The 20,416-nt window shown below is 44.3% G+C and overlaps 1 protein-coding gene across 1 annotated transcript in view; it reads left to right on the top strand.

Annotated features, from left to right (window-relative positions):
- Positions 1 to 18,360, top strand: part of FAH (fumarylacetoacetate hydrolase) — a 64,268-nt gene extending 45,908 nt beyond the window's left edge. The window contains exons 9-14 of the mRNA XM_089661165.1: positions 2,131 to 2,261; positions 5,371 to 5,446; positions 9,729 to 9,775; positions 9,853 to 9,954; positions 14,434 to 14,551; positions 17,776 to 18,360. Coding sequence (XP_089517291.1) covers positions 2,131 to 2,261; positions 5,371 to 5,446; positions 9,729 to 9,775; positions 9,853 to 9,954; positions 14,434 to 14,551; positions 17,776 to 17,846 — 545 coding nt within the window. The 3' untranslated portion in view covers positions 17,847 to 18,360. The remainder of the gene's footprint in view (positions 1 to 2,130; positions 2,262 to 5,370; positions 5,447 to 9,728; positions 9,776 to 9,852; positions 9,955 to 14,433; positions 14,552 to 17,775) is intronic.
- The last annotated feature ends 2,056 nt before the right edge of the window (positions 18,361 to 20,416 follow it).

Raw genomic sequence — 20,416 nt, 5'->3', positions numbered from 1 at the left:
AGGGAGACCTTCAACAAGCTCAACCCCTGAAAATGAAGAACATCTCTGGAAGATGTCAAGAGATCAGGGAGACCTTCAACAAGCTCAACCCTTGAAAATGGAGAACATCACTGGAAGATGTGGAGAGATCAGGGAGACCTTCAACAAGCTCAACCCTTGAAAATGAAGAACATTACCGGAAGATGTCGAGAGATCAGGAAAACCTTCAACAAGCTCAACCCCTGAAAATGAAGAACATCACCGGAAATGATGAGAGATCAGGAAGACCTTCAACAAGCTCAACCCCTGAAAATGAAGAACATCACCGGAAAATGACGAGAGATCAGGGAGACCTTCAACAAGCTCAACCCCTGAAAATGAAGAACATCACCGGAAAATGACGAGAGATCAGGGAGACCTTCAACAAGCTCAACCCCTGAAAATGAAGAACATTACCGGAAGATGACGAGAGATCAGGAAGTCCTTCAACAAGCTCAACGCCTGAAAATGAAGAACATCACCGGAAAATGACGAGAGATCAGGAAGACCTTCAACAAGCTCAACCCCTGAAAATGAAGAACATCACCGGAAAATGACGAGAGATCAGGGAGACCTTCAACAAGCTCAACCCCTGAAAATGAAGAACATCACCGGAAGATGACAAGAGATCAGGAAGGCCTTCAACAAGCTCAACGCCTGAAAATGAAGAACATCACCGGAAGATGTCGAGAGATCAGGGAGACCTTCAACAAGCTCAACCCCTGAAAATGAAGATCATCTCCGGAAGATGTCGAGAGATCAGGAAGACCTTCAACAAGCTCAACCCCTGAAAATGAAGAACATCACCGGAAAATGACGAGAGATCAGGGAGACCTTCAACAAGCTCAACCCCTGAAAATGAAGAACATCACCGGAAGATGACGAGAGATCAGGAAGTCCTTCAACAAGCTCAACGCCTGAAAATGAAGAACATCACCGGAAAATGACGAGAGATCAGGAAGACCTTCAACAAGCTCAACCCCTGAAAATGAAGAACATCACCGGAAAATGACGAGAGATCAGGGAGACCTTCAACAAGCTCAACCCCTGAAAATGAAGAACATCACCGGAAGATGACAAGAGATCAGGAAGGCCTTCAACAAGCTCAACCCCTGAAAATGAAGAACATCACCGGAAGATGTCGAGATATCAGGTAGACCTTCAACAAGCTCAACCCCTGAAAATGAAGAACATCACCGGAAGATGTGGAGAGATCAGGGAGACCTTCAACAAGCTCAACCCCTGAAAATGAAGAACATCACCGGAAGATGTGGAGAGATGAGGGAGACCTTCAACAAGCTCAACCCCTGAAAATGAAGAACATCACCGGAAGATGTGGAGAGATCAGGAAGACCTTCAACAAGCTCAACCCCTGAAAATGAAGAACATCACCGGAAGATGACGAGAGATCAGGAAGACCTTCAACAAGCTCAACCGCTGAAAATGAAGAACATCACCGGAAGATGACGAGAGATCAGGAAGACCTTCAACAAGCTCAACCCCTGAAAATGAAGAACATCACCGGAAGATGTTGAGAGATCAGGAAGACCTTCAACAAGCTCAACCCCTGAAAATGTGGAAACTATTCGGCAACTTGTGCATGATGATGGTCGGAGAACAATCCATACCATCGCTGCCATTGTCGTTGTGTCATATGGAGCAGTCCAGGCAATCCTCATGTGTGATCTGAACAAGTTCATCCCCAGGCTGCTGACCAAGAAACAGAAGGAGCATCGCATCAAAGTCTGCCAAGAACTCCGTCAGAGTGCCATGGATGACCCATCCTTCACGTTGAGGATCATTACCGGTGACGAAACTTGTACGGATTTCACACAGAATTTCACATTTGCTCTTTGTTTTAACTTGCTGTCCGTGATGAAATAGCAGATGCGGTAACGCACGTGGTCAGAATAGCACCAGTTGCACAGCTCCCGATATACACAGTGCGATGTCTTTTGGCAAACTGACTTATGAAGGTCGCTGCTCCCTGTGACTGTGTGTGCAGCCTCGTGCTGCCATCTGTTGGCGTGTTACAATTCTAGTCTTGAAATGTTTTCATACCACAATGTATGTACATTTTCAATTTCCTGTAACACTGTATTTTCTTCTTAGCTCGGGACATCCAGAAATGGGAATATGTTCCACTTGGACCTTTCTTGAGTAAGAACTTCGCCACATCGATCTCTCCATGGGTGGTGCCGATGGAGGCGCTGATGCCGTTTGTGCTTCCCAATCCAATCCAGGTGACTAGAAGAACCAGATAAGCAGCATAATAATATGATTTTGGCTCAATGATTTTTTTTTTTTGCTACACATGTATGCAGCATGACAGTGATATTCTTTATTAACGCATGTCATCAAAGATGCGAGATTTCAGGATAACTCCGATACCTTCTTTATACAATTTTTAGAAAATGTTTCAGAATCCCCCCACCCCCCATAATTTATATATATTTATCCCAGGTTCACACACATGCGTTTTCTGCTGCGTTTTGTAGAAACGCAGTACAGTCCGTGTAAGATGATTTCCTATGGGACAGGTTCACATCTGCGCGTTTTCACCCGGTGCGTTTTGGAAAGGGTCAGGGACTTTTTTGAGCGTAAAAGTTGCGTTTTTGGTTCTATAGAATGCAATGGAAATGCTGCAGCAAAGCATGTATTGCATTGTTGCTGCGTCTTGATGCATTTTGCGTTTTAACCAACTCCCGTCCGGCCGTTGTATATAAACGGCTGGACGGTGGCAGTGCAGGGCAGGTGGCCGTTTATAAACGTTCTCCCCGCCCCCTGCTTGTGCGTGCTCCCTGGGAGCGCACAGCACCGCGATCCAGTGCCCGCTGTGTCCTCAGGACATTGTGGAACACCGATCGTCGTACGGGACCTCTGTGCCAGGTCCTGATCATGTGATCACTGATTGGCCAATCAGTGATCACATGCAGAGTAGTAAGCAATGATGTCACTTCCTGACATCATTGCTTACTACGTGTGAAATCTGTGAATGATCACAGAGATCACATGGTACAGGGCCATTCACAACAGCCTTCTACCATATGATAAGCTGTGACCAATCACAGCTCTCACAGTATTTCTCAATGGCTGCAAGAATGCAACTAGAGAGAAGGAGAAATGATTGCTTTTACAGCCTTTATGGGTGTAAAAGCAATCAGTGTAAAAAAAAAATAAAAAATCCTCATCAACCCCCACAAGTAGTACAGTGTCACCATGGTGACCCTGTACTGCTAAGGTGACAGTATGTAAAAAAAAAACAACAAACATAAATAATAATATAAAAAAAAATGTAAAAAAAAAATGTTTAAAAATTATAATTTTTGTTTATAAACTAATTTGGGTTATTTTTTTTTTTTACTAAAAAGATAATGGAATAAATTTTGGCCAAGACTTATGATAAAATATTATTTATTTGCAACATTTAATAAAAATAAGGGGTGAATCCAAGGGACGGTGCTTAGAAGTGGGTAGGAGGGTGAATCCAAGGGACGGTGCTTTGAGGTGTGTAGGGGCTGAATCCAAGGGACAGTGCTTAGAAGTGGATAGGGGGTTGAATCCAAGGGACGATGCTTGGAGATGGGCAAGGGGGTGAATACAAGGTACAGTGCTCAAAGGTGGGTAGGGGGTGAATCCAAGGGATGGTGCTTGGAGGTGGGTAGGGGGGTGAATCCAAGGGACAGTCCTTGGAGGTGGGTAGGGGGTGAATCAAAGGGACGGTGCTTGGAGGTGGGTAGGGGGGTGAATACAAGGGACAGTGCTTAGAAGTGGATAGGGGGGTGAATCCAAGGGACGATGCTTGGAGGTGGGCAAGGGGGTGAATACAAGGTACAGTGCTCGAAGGTGGGTAGGGGGTGAATCCAAGGGATGGTGCTTGGAGGTGGGTAGGGGGGTGAATCCAAGGGACAGTCCTTGGAGGTGGGTAGGGGGTGAATCAAAGGGACGGTGCTTGGAGGTGGGTAGGGGGTGAATCAAAGGGACGGTGCTTGGAGGTGGGTAGGGGGTGAATCAAAGGGACGGTGCTTGGAGGTGGGTAGGGGGTGAATCTAAGGGACGGTGCTTGGAGGTGGGTAGAAGGGTGAATCCAAGGGACGGTGCTTGGAGGTGGGTAGGAGGGTGAATCCAAGGGATGGTGCTCAGAGGTGGGTAGGAGGGTGAATCCAAGGGACGGTGCTCGAAGGTGGCTAGGGAGTGAATCCAAGGGACGGTGCTTGGAGTTGGGTAGGGTGGTGAATCCAAGGGACGGTGCTTGGAGGTGGGTAGGGTGGTGAATCCAAGGGACGGTGCTTGGAGGTCGATAGGGGGGTGAATACAAGGGACGGTGCTTGGAGGTGGGTAGGGGGGTGAATACAAGGGACGGTGTTTGGAGGTTGGTAGGGTGGTGAATCCAAGGGACGGTGCTTGGAGGTCGATAGGGGGGTGAATACAAGGGACGGTGCTTGGAGGTGGGTAGGGGGGTGAATACAAGGGACGGTATTTGGAGGTTGGTAGGGTGGTGAATCCAAGGGACGGTGCTTGGAGGTGGGTAGGCGGGTGAATACAAGGGACTGTGTTTGGAGGTTGGTAGGGTGGTGAATCCAAGGGACGGTGCTTGGAGGTCGATAGGGGGGTGAATACAAGGGACGGTGCTTGGAGGTGGGTAGGGGGGTGAATACAAGGGACGGTGTTTGGAGGTTGGTAGGGTGGTGAATCCAAGGGACGGTGCTTGGAGGTGGGTAGGCGGGTGAATACAAGGGACGGTGCTTGGAGGTGGGTAGGGGGCGGGACAAGAAGTAACTCAAAATGGTGGAGTTCCTACACCTATTCTCTGATCACAAATGCTTGCATTCTAAAAACCTAAAGTATAACTAAACGCAAAACTTTTTTAGTTTTGGATGGAGTGGGGGAGGGATTAGACCCCCTGTCAGGTTTTTATTGCTGTCTGCGCCCCCTGTTAGGGAGATTCACCCTCTCTATTTATCCTGTTTAACATTATCATTGAAAGTGAAAGAAAATCCCATATTTACGGTTGTCCCCCGAAAAGTGATAGAGGGGAACTCTTCCAATGGGAACACTGATTCTGGTGACTTGAGGGTCCCCAAAGGATCTCCAGGAATTTGTTCTCACTTCCTATATATATATATATATATACTTATTGAAATATATTTTGAAATATATCGAATACGGCCAAAATTGTAGTATTTCAAAATATATGTCAATACATTTGGGAAGAATATTTATAAATGATATTTCAGATATATTTTTCTTCCATGCTGGCTGTACCTTGCGGTCTGGTGATGGTAGACATTTGTCAGGCTGGGAAGGTTCCCCATCCATTGCTCTCCTCTCATTGATTCTTCTCCCATGCAGGATCCCGTGCCTCTGCCGTATCTCCAGGATAAGAGTGATTACACATTCAATATTAACTTGTCTGTCTGCCTTCAAGGTAAATTACATCGACTAATGATTGTGTATTATCGATCCTTGTGGAGGTTGAAAGTAGGAATTTAGAGGACCGGGCTGAGTTGCCTCCATCTGTATTGCAGCATTTCCCGCTGTCCACGGAAATACTCTCCGCAGATTTAATAACATCCTACAGGAAACAAACGTATCTTGTAGCCGGTGGTGACTAATCAGCAAAATGATAAGACTAGAAGGAAATTAATTGAAGGAATGCTCAGTGAATTAGGCCACCAGCCACGGCTACATGTGATGGAGCTCTGAGCACCAGATAAGGGGGTCATTATGTCCATCCTGAAATGTGGCGTCTCAGAGCTGCCGGTACTAATGCATTCAGAATTAATTGCTTGAAGGTTTGTTGGATCTCCTGGACTCATCATTGTACTCTCTGCAGGAAATACTGTGCCTTGAAAAAGTATTCATACCCCTTGAAATGCCCCCATGTTGTCATGTTATGGCCAAACCCGTCAATGTATTTATCAGGATTGGATGTGATTGACCAACACAAAGTGGCACATAATTGTGAAGTGGAAGGAGAATGAGAAATGGTTTTCAACATTTGTTACCAATAAATCTGTAACCAGTGTGGCGGCATTTGTATTCAGCCCCCTTTACTCTGATACCCCTAACTAAAATCTAGTGGAACCAATTGCCTTCAGAAGTCACCTAATTAGTACATAGAGTCCCCCTGTGTGTCATGTGATCTCAGTATAAATCCAGCTGTTCTGTGAAGCCCTCAGAGGTTTGTTAGAGAACATTAGTGAACAAACAGCATCATGAAGGCCAAGGAACACACCAGACAGGTCAGGGATAAAGTTGTGGAGAAGTTTAAAGCAGGTTTAAGGTATAAAAGAATGCCACAAGCTTTGACCATCTCACAGAGCACTGTTCAATCCATCATCCGAAAATGGGAAAAGTACAGCACAACTGCCAACCTACCAAGACATGGCCGGCCACCTAAACTGACATGCCGGGCAAGGAGAACATTCATCAGAGAAGCAGCCAAGAGGCCCATGGGAACTCTGGAGGAGCTGCAGAGATCACAGCTCAGGGGGGAGAATCTTTCCTCAGGACAACTATTAGTCGTGCACTCCACAAATCTGCCTTTATGGAAGAGTGACAAGAAGAAAGCCATTGTTGGAGGAAAGCCATAAGAAGTCCCATTTGCAGTTTGTGAGAAGCCATGTGGGGGACACAGCAAACATACAGTCAGTGGGAGGGGTTAATACACCGGGTCCCGAGTTTTGGAGACTTTGTAGAGCTTTGGGTGGGATTCTGCTGCTGGGAGAAAAGGCCGAGTGCTGACAGAGAACTAAAAATGTACAAGTGCTCTCTATATGTGTTGGGCAACCCCTATCACATCAGAAGCCCCCATTCACACCAGAGTCCCTCCTTTCTCATCAGAAGCCCCCCACCATTCATATCAGAGTCCCTCCTTTCTGATCAGAAGCCCGCCCCCCCATTCACATCAAAGTCCCTCCTTTCTCATCAGAAGCCCCACATTCAAATCAGAGTCCCTCCTTTCACAACAGAAGCCCCCCATGTAGATATACCTATCATGTACCTATCATGTACCTATCATGTACCCATCATATACCTATCATGTACCTATCATATACCTATCATATACCCATCATATACCTATCATATACCTATCATGTACCTATCATGTACCTATCATGTACCTATCATATACCTATCATGTACCTATCATGTACCCATCATATACCTATCATGTACCTATCATATACCTATCATGTACCTATCATATACCTATCATATACCCATCATATACCCATCATATACCTATCATGTACCTATCATGTACCCATCATATACCTATCATATACCTATCATGTACCTATCATATACCTATCATGTACCCATCATATACCCATCAAATACCTATCATGTACCCATCATATACCTATCATGTACCCATCATATACCCATCATATACCTATCATGTACCCATCATATACCTATCATGTACCCATCATATACCTATCATGTACCCATCATATACCCATCATATACCTATCATGTACCCATCATATACCTATCATGTACCTATCATATACCCATTATGTACCCATCATATACCTATCATGTACCTATCATGTACCTATCATGTACCTATCATATACCCATCATATACCTATCATGTAACTATCATGTACCTATCATATACCCATCATATACCTATCATATTTCTATCATATACCTATCATATACCCATCCTGTACCTATCATGTACCCATCAAATACCTATCATGTACCCATCATATACCTATCATATACCCATCATATACCTATCATGTACCCATCATATACCTATCATGTACCCATCATATACCCATCATATACCTATCATGTACCCATCATATACCTATCATGTACCTATCATATACCTATCATGTACCTATCATGTACCTATCATATACCTATCATATACCTATCATGTACCTATCATGTACCCATCATATACCTATCATATACCTATCATATACCTATCATGTACCTATCATGTACCCATCATATACCTATCATATACCTATCATGTACCTATCATATACCTATCATGTACCTATCATGTACCCATCATATACCTATCATATACCTATCATATACCTATCATGTACCTATCATATACCTATCATGTACCCATCATATACCCATCAAATACCTATCATGTACCCATCATATACCCATCATATACCTATCATGTACCCATCATATACCTATCATGTACCCATCATATACCCATCATATACCCATCATATACCTATCATGTACCTATCATATACCCATTATGTACCCATCATATACCTATCATGTACCTATCATGTACCTATCATGTACCTATCATATACCCATCATATACCTATCATGTACCTATCATGTACCTATCATATACCTATCATATTTCTATCATATACCTATCATATACCCATCATATACCTATCATATTTCTATCATATACCTATCATATACCCATCATATACCTATCATGTACCCATCAAATACCTATCATGTACCCATCATATACCTATCATGTACCCATCATATACCTATCATGTACCCATCATATACCCATCATATACCTATCATGTACCCATCATATACCTATCATGTACCTATCATATACCCATTATGTACCCATCATATACCTATCATATACCTATCATATACCTATCATGTACCTATCATGTACCTATCATGTACCTATCATATACCCATCATATACCTATCATGTACCTATCATGTACCTATCATATACCCATCATATACCTATCATATTTCTATCATATACCTATCATATACCCATCCTGTACCTATCATGTACCCATCATATTCCTATCATATACCCATCATATTCCTATCATGTCCCTATCATATTCCTATCATGTCCCTATCATATTCCTATCATGTACCTATCATATACCTATCATGTACCCATCATATTCCTATCATGTCCCTATCATATTCCTATCATGTACCCATCATATTCCTATCATGTACCCATCATATACCTATCATGTACCCATCATGTACCCATCATATACCTATCATATCCCTATCATGTACCCATCATGTACCCATCATATCCCTATCATATCCCTATCATATACCTATCATATACTCATCATATACCCATCATATCCCTATCATATACTCATCATATACCTATCATATACCTATCATATACCTATCATGTACCCATCATATACCTATCATATCCCTATCATGTACCCATCATATACCTATCATATCCCTATCATGTACCCATCATATACCTATCATATCCCTATCATATACTCATCATATACCCATCATATCCCTATCATATACTCATCATATACCCATCATATACCTATCATGTACCTATCATATACCCATCATATACCTATCATATACCCATCATATACCTATCATATACCTATCATGTACCCATCATATACCTATCATATCCCTATCATATACCCATCATATACCTATCATATACCTATCACGTACCTATCATATACCCATCATATACCTATCATATACCTATCATGTACCCATCATCTACCTATCATGCGGATGCTGCCCAGCGAGATTCACCCATATACTGGCGATCACATAAATATAATACAGGGGACATTTCCAGCTTCCCATTAATCCATCTATTGAAGGACCTGTACAATGTCAGCTACACTGCCAGCACTCTACAGAAATGATTTCAAGGTTCTAATAACAGTCGTCATTATTGTGATCATTCCTAACAGGAGATGGCATGGAGGAGCCGGCGGCTCTGTGCAGATCGAACTTCAAGGTAAGTCCTCTATGGACAAATGTCGGCCTTTCCTCTGCTGTGTCCCTTCTCTAAGGACTCGTTCTTCTGTCTTGTAGTACATGTACTGGACTATGAAGCAGCAGCTGGCCCATCACACAATAACCGGCTGTAACGTTCGTCCTGGAGATCTTTTGGCATCGGGAACCATAAGTGGACCGGTAACCCTAAACCATATTATATGAATGAAATACTTAGGGCTGTATTTATAAACATGGTGTAGAGCAGTTCACTCGGTGCATTCATTCTGTGTGGGTGGGCAAAAACAAAAAATGTTATTGGGTTATTTCCTTTGCTGGTCGAATGTTGATTTAAAATGGAAAATAATAAATGTAGCCAGTAGGTGGCGGAACAGATCATAAGAATTTCCAATGATACTTAGCACCATCCAGTGGCCAAAATGCAATATTTTCTATTTTAAATCAATGAAAAACATTCGACCAGCACAGGAAATAGCCTGATAACATTTTTTTTGCCCAATTGCACAGAATGAATGTAAATGCACTTTCACTGGGTGAATTGATATGTAATTTTTCAAAATAAACACTCCCTTAACCACTTGCCGTCCGGCCGCTGTATATAAACGGCGATATGGTGGCAGTGCAGGGGCGGGTTGCCGTTCATAAACAGCGCCCGCCATTTTGGACTGTGCGCGCTTCCTGGGAGCACGCAGCACCGCATTCTGGTGCCTGCTGTGTCCTCCAGACACAGTGGAACACCGATCTTTGTACGATCTGTGCGAGGTCCCGATCATGTGATCACTGATTGGCCAATCAGTGATCACATGCAGAGTAGTAAGCAAGATGTCACTTCTGACAACATTGCTTACTACGTGTGAAATCTGTAAATGATCACAGAGGTCACATGGTACAGGGCCATTCACAACAGCCTTGTACAATGTGACAAGCTGTGACCAATCACAGCTCTCACAGTATTTCTCAATGGCTGCAAGAATGCAGCCAGAGAGAAGGAGAAATGATTGCTTTTACAGCCCTTATGGGTGTAAAAGCAATCAGTGTAAAAAAAAAAAAAAAAAATCTTCATCACCCCCCACAAGTAGTACAGTGTCACCATGGTGACCCCACACTGCTAGGGTGACAGTATGTAAAAATAACCCCATAAATAATAATATAGAGAAATAAAATAAAAATGCAAATACATTTTTTTTAAATTATAATTTTTGGTTATAAACTAATTTGGGTTATTTTTTTTTATACTAAAAAGATAACGGAATACATTTTGGCCAAGATTTATGATGAAATATTATTTATTTGCAAAATTTTATAAGAAAAACACTTTTCAAAATTTTTGGACTTTTTCATTTATATAGAAATAAAAAATAAAAATCCCAGCAGTGAATAAATACCACCAAAATAAAGCTTTATCTGTCTCAAAAAAATGCTAAACAATTCATCTGGGTACAGTGTTGCATGACCGTGCAATTGTCATTCAAAGTGTGATAGCGCTGAAAGCTGAAAATTGGCCTGGGGGGCAGGAAGGGGGGGAAAGTGTCCAGACTTGAAGGGGGTGAAAGTGTCCGGACTGGAAGGGGGGGGGGAAAGTGTCCGGACCGGGAAGGGGGGGGGAGTGTCCGGACCGGGAAGGGGGGGAAAGTGTCCGGACTGGAAGGGGGGGGAAAGTGTCCGGACTGGAAGGGGGGGAAAGTGTCCAGACTGGAAGGGGGTGAAAGTGTCCGGACTGGAAGGGGGGGAAAGTGTCCGGACTGAAAGGGGGTGAAAGTGTCCGGACTGGAAGGGGGGGGGGAAATGTCCGGACAGGAAAGGGGGTGAAAGTGTCCGGACTGGAAGGGGGGAAAGTGTCCGGACTGGAAGGGGGGGAAGTGTCCGGACTGGAAGGGGGTGAAAGTGTCCGGACTGGAAGGCGGGTGAAAGTGTCCGGACTGGAAGGGGGTGAAAGTGTCCGGACTGGAAGGGGGGTGAAAGTGTCCGGACTGGAAGGGGGGGAAAGTGTCCAGACTGGAAGGAGGGTGAAAGTGTCCGGACTTGACGGGGGTGAAAGTGTCCGGACTGGAAGGGGGTGAAAATGTCCGGACAGGAAGGAGGGTGAAAATGTCCGAACAGGAAGGAGGGTGAAAATGTCCGGACTGGAAGGGGGGAAAGTGTCCGGACTGGAAGGGGGGGAAAGTGTCCGGACTGGAAGGGGGGGAAAGTGTCCGGACTGGAAGGGGGGTGAAAGTGTCCGGACTGGAAGGGGGGAAAGTGTCCGGACTGGAAGGGGGGAAAGTGTCCGGACTGGAAGGGGGTGAAAGTGTCCGGACTGGAAGGGGGGAAAGTGTCCGGACTGGAAGGGGGGAAAGTGTCCGGACTGGAAGGGGGTGAAAGTGTCCGGACTGGAAGGGGGTGAAAGTGTCCGGACTGGAAGGGGGGTGAAAGTGTCCGGACTGGAAGGGGGGGAAAGTGTCCGGACTGGAAGTGGTTAAATATGTGTAAACAAACACAATCTTTTTCTTATTTGTTTTTTTTTTTGTTTTTTTGAGCTGCATTTGATCATTTTTAGAGCTATGCATTTATAATCATTACAACAGTTATTAAAGAAAAACGGACATCTTTTACATCACCTTAGTGCCCAGACAGGGTCATCCAGCGCCCAGGGCAAAGATGGTGCCCCCTTTCCCTCACCAGGTGGAGTCCCCAGTAGAGTCCCCCTATACATCAAGTGTCCCCATACTTTCAAGTTGTTGCCCCCTACCTTTTCCCCACTTGTACTGGCAGATCGGTACTCACTATGATATAGGTGTATATATTCTGGTGGAAGGGACTCGAAGAGTGCTAACAGTCCACGGGTTAGTGAGCATAATACTGGATTTGCCCCGGAGCTGGCAACTCACGCTTCACCGCTGAGTACCGCAATACCCCTTCCAGGGGACAGTTGTGTCATACTAGATCCCATCTGGAACTGCCACAAATATGGACTAAAGATTTGCTGACTCGTATTTGTTCTATACCATGTATATAGAGAATGTATATAGAGAATGTATATAGAGAATGTTCTTGTTTCATTGAAGTAAATCAAGGTATTCAGCAAAGGTTCAAGCCTTCCTGTGATGTGTGCTGAAGTCCTACGCATGTCCAATAGATGGATTATTCCACAGGGCTGCAGACAGAGCAAGAAAATCTATAATTTGTGGAACTGGAATAGGAATTTGATAATGTGCAGCCAATAACTGGGGACAAAATAGAGTTGCTGGTTCTGAAGTGGGAGTGGGAGTGGTGGTGGTGTAATGGTGGGGGATTGGTCTGGGGTGGTGGCTAGTAGCTTTGTTGGATCTCCTTTATTACCGAATACCCGTGAGCATTGGACTATGGGAAGATGCAGTTCACCACTACGTTGCCTCTGGAACCATGTGTGCACTGTGGCCTCAAGTGAACGTGTACTCCTACCCAGGCTTAGAGCCACTCAGGGAAGCAGAACTATGATGGGACCTTTGGGGCAATCAATTCCATGGGTCTCATACCTGGGTCTTATAGGCATGAGCCTTGGGAAGATGCAGTTCACCACTACATTGTCTCTGAAACCATGCGTGTACTGAGGCTTCAAGTGAAAGTGTACTCCTACCCAGGCTTACAGCCACTCCGGGAAGCAGAACTGTGATGGAACCTTTGGGGCAATCAATCCCATGGATCTCATACCTGGGTCTTATAGGAATGAGCCTTGGGAAGATGCAGTTCACCACTACATTGTCTCTGAAACCATGCATGCACTGAGGCTTCAAGTGAAAGTGTACTCCTACTCAGGCTTAGAGCCACTGAGGGAAGCATAACTATGATGGGACCTTTTAGGTCAATCAATTCCATGGGTCTCATACCTGGGTCTTATAGGCATGAGCCTATGGGAAGATGCAGTTCACCACCACATTGTCTCTGAAACCATGTGTGTACTGAGGCTTCAAGTGAAATTGTACTCCTACTCAGGCTTAGAGCCATTTGGGGATGCATAATTATGATGGGACCTTTGGGGCAATCAATATCATGGGTCTCATACCTGGGTCTTTATAGGCATGAGCCTTGGGAAGATGCAGTTCACCACTATGTTGCCTCTGGAACCGTGTGTGTACCGAGGCCTCAAATGAACGTGTACTCCTACCCAGGCTTAGAGCCACTCAGGGAAGTAGAACTATGATGGGACCTTTGGGGCAATCAATCCCATGGGTCTCATATCTGGGTCTTATAGGCATGAACCTATGGAAAGATGCAGTTCACCACTACGTGCCTCTGGAACCGTGTGTGTGCTGAGGCCTCAAGTGAACGTGTACTCCTACCCAGGCTTAGAGCCACTCAGGGAAGTAGAACCATGTTGGGGCTTTTGACGACAATCAATCCCATGGATCTCATCCCTAAAAAGCTACAGGCCTCCAGAACCAGAGAACTGACTTAACAACTCCAGTTTTTGGGAAGTGTTGTTGGACTCCCTCCTACATGCTGTTTGCTTGTGGTATGATTAGATTTTATATGGTATTGCGCTCTTCCAAGAATCATGATGATGTTTTATAAGGTGCTTGCCATGTAATTTATAGTATGGGGCTAAAGTTTTTTTTTTTTTTTAAAGAGACAAATAACTTAATTGACTAATGAAATATCTGGCTTAACTTCTATTATCTGAGACCTTTATTTGTCTCATAGGATCCTTCAAGCTTCGGCTCAATGCTGGAACTGTCATGGAGGGGATCCAAGCCAATAGATCTTGGAAATGGTCATACTCGGACATTCTTGCGGGATGGAGACACTGTTATTATAACAGGTACTGGAGTGTATGTTTGCATGAAAAGAGCTCTATGATCCTCAGGCAGCAAACTAGAGATGGAAACTACAATGGGCAGATTAGAAGGATACCTGAATTATAATACATTCTAGTGAGATTTAGCAAACAATCACATACTCTTGCTGCAGATAAAGAGTTATTAGTGGACTGCTGTTTCGTATGATTTGGGAGTGACTTTAATCCTACACAGTTTGTATCATGTATATAATCATCCTGTTAACCTGTCTTTATGGCTATGATCCACAAACCACCATCACCCTGTCCAAGGAAAGTGTTTCTAAAGTGGTACTAAATGCATTCCTGCACTAGGCGCTAGGAGCCAGGTTTAGGCTTGTTTGTAAATGATAGATTTTCTTCCCCAAACACTTTCTGAGACCTTCCTCCATACATCACAGAGACCTTCCTCCATACATCACTTGGACTATCCTCCATACATGTTTGAGACCTTCCTCCATATATCACTGATAGCATCCTCCATACATCAAAGACCTTCCTCCATGCATCACTGATAGCTTCCTCCATACATCACAGAGACCTTCCTCCATTCATCACTGGGACTATCCTCCATACATCACTGATAGCTTCCTCCATACATCACTGAGACCTTCCTCCATATATCACTGAGACTATCCTCCATACATCACAGAGACCTTCCTCCACACATCACTGGGACTATCCTCCATACATCACTGAGACCTTCCCCCATATATCACTGAGACCTTCCCCCATATATCACTGAGACCCTCCCCCATATATCACTGAGACCTTCCCCATATATCACTGAGACCTTCCCCATATATCACTGAGACCTTCCCCAATATATCACTGAGACTTTCCCCAATATATCACTGATGTCTTCCTCCATACATCAGAGAGACCTTTCTCTATACATTACTGAGACCTTCCTCCATACATCACTTAGACCTTCCTCCATACATAATTGTGACCTTCCTTGATATATCACTGACACCTTCCTCCATACATCACTGATAACTTCCTCCATAGATCACTGAGACCTTTCTCCATACATCACAGATACCTTCCTGCATACATCACTGATAGCTTCCTCCATACATCACTGATACCTTCCTCCATACATCACTGATACCTTCCTCCATACATCACTGATACCTTCCTCCATACATCACAGAGACCTTCCTCCATACATCACAGAGACCTTCCTCCATACATCACTGGGACTATCCTCCATACATGTTTGAGACCTTCCTCCATATATCACTGATAGCATCCTCCATACTTTAGAGACCTTCCTCCATACATCACTGAGACCTTCCCCCATATATCACTGAGACCTTCCCCCATATATCACTGAGACCGTCCCCCAAATATCACTGAACCTTCCCCAATATATCACAGAGACCTTCCTCCATACATCACTGATAGCTTCCTCCATACATCAGAGACCTTCCTCTATACATCAAAGTGACCTTCCTCCATATTTCACTGGGACTTTCCTCCATACATGTTTGAGACCTTCCTATATTTGTCACTAATGGCATCCTCCATACATCAGAGACTTTCCTCCATACATCACTGAGACCTTCCTCCATACATCACTGAGACCTTCCTCCATACATCACTGATAGCTTCCTCCGTGCATCACAGAGACCGTCCTTCATACATCACTGATGGCTTCCTCCATACATCACAGAGACCTTCCTCCATACATCACAGAGACCTTCCTCCATACGTCACAGAGACCTTCCTCCATACGTCACAGAGACCTTCCTCCATACATCACTGAGACCTTCCTCAATACATCACAGAGACCTTCCTCCATACATCACAGAGACCTTCCTCCATACATCACAGAGACCTTCCTCCATACATCACTGAGACCTTCCTCAATACATCACAGAGACCTTCCTCCATACATCACAGAGACCTTCCTCCATACATCACTGAGACCTTCCTCCATACATCACTGAGACCTTCCTCCATACATCACAGAGACCTTCCTCCATACATCACAGAGACCTTCCTCCATACATCACAGAGACCTTCCTCCATACATCACTGAGACCTTCCTCAATACATCACAGAGACCTTCCTCCATACATCACTGAGACCTTCCTCAATACATCACAGAGACCTTCCTCCATACATCACAGAGACCTTCCTCCATACATCAGAGACCTTCCTCCATACATCACAGAGACCTTCCTCCATACATCACAGAGACCTTCCTCCATACATCACTGAGACCTTCCTCAATACATCACAGAGACCTTCCTCCATACATCACTGAGACCTTCCTCAATACATCACAGAGACCTTCCTCCATACATCAGAGACCTTCTTCCATACATCACAGAGACCTTCCTCCATACATCACAGAGACCTTCCTCCATACATCAGAGACCTTCCTCCATACATCACTGAGACCTTCCTCAATACATCACTGAGACCTTCCTCAATACATCACAGAGACCTTCCTCCATACATCACAGAGACCTTCCTCCATACATCAGAGACCTTCCTCCATACATCACAGAGACCTTCCTCCATACATCACAGAGACCTTCCTCCATACATCACAGAGACCTTCCTCCATACATCACTGAGACCTTCCTCAATACATCACTGAGACCTTCCTCCATACATCACAGAGACCTTCCTCCATACATCAGAGACCTTCCTCCATACATCACAGAGACCTTCCTCCATACATCAGAGACCTTCCTCCATACATCACTGAGACCTTCCTCAATACATCACAGAGACCTTCCTCAATACATCACAGAGACCTTCCTCCATACATCACAGAGACCGTCCTCCATACATCACTGAGACCTTCCTCCATACATCACTGAGACCTTCCTCCATACATCAGAGACCTTCCTCCATACATCAGAGACCTTCCTCCATACATCAGAGACCTTCCTTCATACATCAGAGACCTTCCTTCATACATCAGAGACCTTCCTCCATACATCACAGAGACCTTCCTCCATACATCACAGAGACCTTCCTCCATACATCACAGAGACCTTCCTCCATACATCACAGAGACCTTCCTCCATACATCACAGAGACCTTCCTCCATACATCACAGAGACTTCTCCATACATCACAGAGACTTCTCCATACATCATATTGTTTCTCTAATAACTAAATTTGTTTTTATTATTGTAGTTAATATCTTTTGAAAACCTTATTTAAAGCTTGTTTCATTCCTACAGGTTACTGCCAAGGAGAAAGCTATCGAGTTGGATTTGGAGCTTGCTCAGGAACAATTCACCCAGCTGTATAAATGTTGTTTTTCTAGATGCTGACAAATTATATAAATGAAAATGCAGTAATATCTCATAAGTTAAAGTGGACCGTGCACAACAATGCACTGCTCACCTATTTCCTACATCCCAAGCCCTGAGCAATATCATTTGCACAGCCCCTGTAATGTGTCCCATATACTTATTTCCTATGATTTTCATCTCCATCTAGTGGCCATGATGGGGTATTTTTCTTGTTATGGTACTTTGGGAAAATACCTCATTATGGCCACTAGATGGAGCTGACGATCTTAGGAAAGAAACATTATGGTCATTCAAGAAAGGCTGTGGTAATGCTTGAGGGATTGTTTTTAAGGATTTTAGAATTAGAGAGTTTTTTTTTTGTTTTTTAATGAATGCCTTTCTATGGAGTGTATTGAAGGGAGCAGATAATGTATCCATTCCAAATGCCAATAAAACACCACTCTGTGAGATATCATAACTTTCCATAGTTGGATATGCATTTCTCGAGGATAAATAACCATTCCAAACCAATGCAATGCTTTTTTTGTGACTTTTTGACATTTTGATGTTTTCTAATGAGCTTAAATATTCCCCAGTGTATTTTCCATAATAATGCTGCAAAAAACATGTGAAGTTAGCTAGATAAAGTTGAACACCAACCTGGCCCAATGTAAGTATGTACTGTATATCTCATACCTGAAGGGTTGCTGGGGAAGCAGTCAATCACTGTAGTGCTGGGTGCTGCTACAGTGTTAGCTGTGATCTTCCAAGTCCTGTGTGAGTGGCTTCCCTTCTGACTGCTAACCGCAGGGGCACTGCCTGCTCAGCACTGCTGCCATTCACAAAATGTCTTTTTTTTTTAATGAATACAAGGTGTTCTCTGACTGGACGAGGTGATCTCACAATCTCCTCCTCATCTAGTCAGAGAACACCTTGTATTCATAGAAAAGAATACAAGATGTTCTGTAAGTGGTGGCAATGCCAAGCGAGGGACTCCCTGTGGTCAGTGTGCAGAGGGGAAGTTGCTCAGACGCAGGACCTAGATGATTGTGGCAATTGCTATTTTATCGCTGACTATACAGTGATTGGCAGCTTCCCCAGCGGTCCCTCAGGTATGAGATATACAGACTTACATTGTGCCAAGCTGGACCAACAGAACTATACAATACATGTTATACCTGAATTTCGGCATTCCCCACATATTTTTGCACATTTTTTAGTTCTTACATCCAGAAACGACCTCTCTGCACCGAGTCTCCGGATCTATGCTCCCCATTATAGGCTTACCCTCAGTTTCCATTGAAAAAAAAAAAAGAAGGGACTCAACAACTGAAGGGTGTTGTCTTGGAAATTTGCTTTTAACGAATTTTTCCTTACCGTGAGTACTCACAGTTGGATGCGCAGAAATCCCCCATAAAGCTGTGCGAATTTCGCTGCAGCCATATCACGCCTTCCACTTACCACAACTGCAGCTAAACTCCACGATTTCTGCACCTCCAACTGGTTTAGCTATCTCTAGATGTGAGGAAATGGAGCTCCAGGTACCCAGGAATGATCACACGACACTCTCAGGTTGCTGTTCGAATTCACATAGAGGCTGGCTTCAGACTCAGCCCCCGGTTTTATTATACACACACACACGCCCCCCACATGAGTCAGGTCAATCCCCTCCCACAGAACAATGCATGGGGAGTGCCTATACACAGGATGTACATTCCGATTGGAGCGTAGCCTTTCCTCTTATCTATCACCAGTCCTCCCCTCCCTCCATGAGCTCTCTGAGGGAAGCAACCTTCCCCCTCCTATTAGCTCCTAGTGGTATGTAAATTCTCTGTACAAGCATCCCCTAGATTAAACAGTGTCAGTCTGTATCTGAATGGGCCCGATACGATCTTTATTAAAACACATCCATCCAGATACAGTTCAGGTCGGTAATGGCTTGTAAGATATACATGAGCCTACACGTGGAGTTCGCACCGCTTGGCGCCTGGCGTTACGAAGTCCATGTGGTACTATGCTGCTGATATGTGGATACAGGCCTGCGGCCTACCGCCGGCGGCATTCACATCGAATGCCGTGGTGGTATACACGCCTGTCTGTAAGCGCAGATCTGCCATCTCATCCATTACCGAGCTGAGTACTGTAATACAGACATTGTACATGCGCATGGCCTAATTGCAGCCTTCAGAGCTTTAATTAAGCCACACGAGAGACATATGAATAACACTAATATATGACACATTTAAAGTTCAACCTGTAAATACAAAATTTTCATGACAGTGTACATACCAGTTCAAGGTTCAGCATTAGTGTCTCCAAGTCTTACGCCATCTTTCATGGCTGACCCATTCCAGATCTATTGCTTGCTGGATGGGTAGTATATGCCAGGTTCCTCTTCTCTAGGCTCCCTAGGAGTACAGGTTCTGGCTGACCCCAAGGGGGAAGCTGCAGGGAGGCCTTCACATGACTGAAAACTAGGCCCAGATCCCAAGGTCCTCTCTCTGGCCTTCTACCATCTTCCTACTCCTCTTCTACTTCTTATTCCACCCAAACTACAGCAAAGGTTAAACTTGCCTACTCCTAACAA

The sequence above is a fragment of the Staurois parvus genome, unplaced genomic scaffold, assembly GCF_062004578.1.
Source record: "Staurois parvus isolate SC_StPar_1 unplaced genomic scaffold, SC_StPar_1.0 ptg001319l, whole genome shotgun sequence".
Taxonomy (NCBI): domain Eukaryota; kingdom Metazoa; phylum Chordata; class Amphibia; order Anura; family Ranidae; genus Staurois; species Staurois parvus.
The sequence above is the reverse complement of the archived record's forward strand: the minus strand, read 5'-3'. Positions and strand labels throughout refer to the sequence as shown.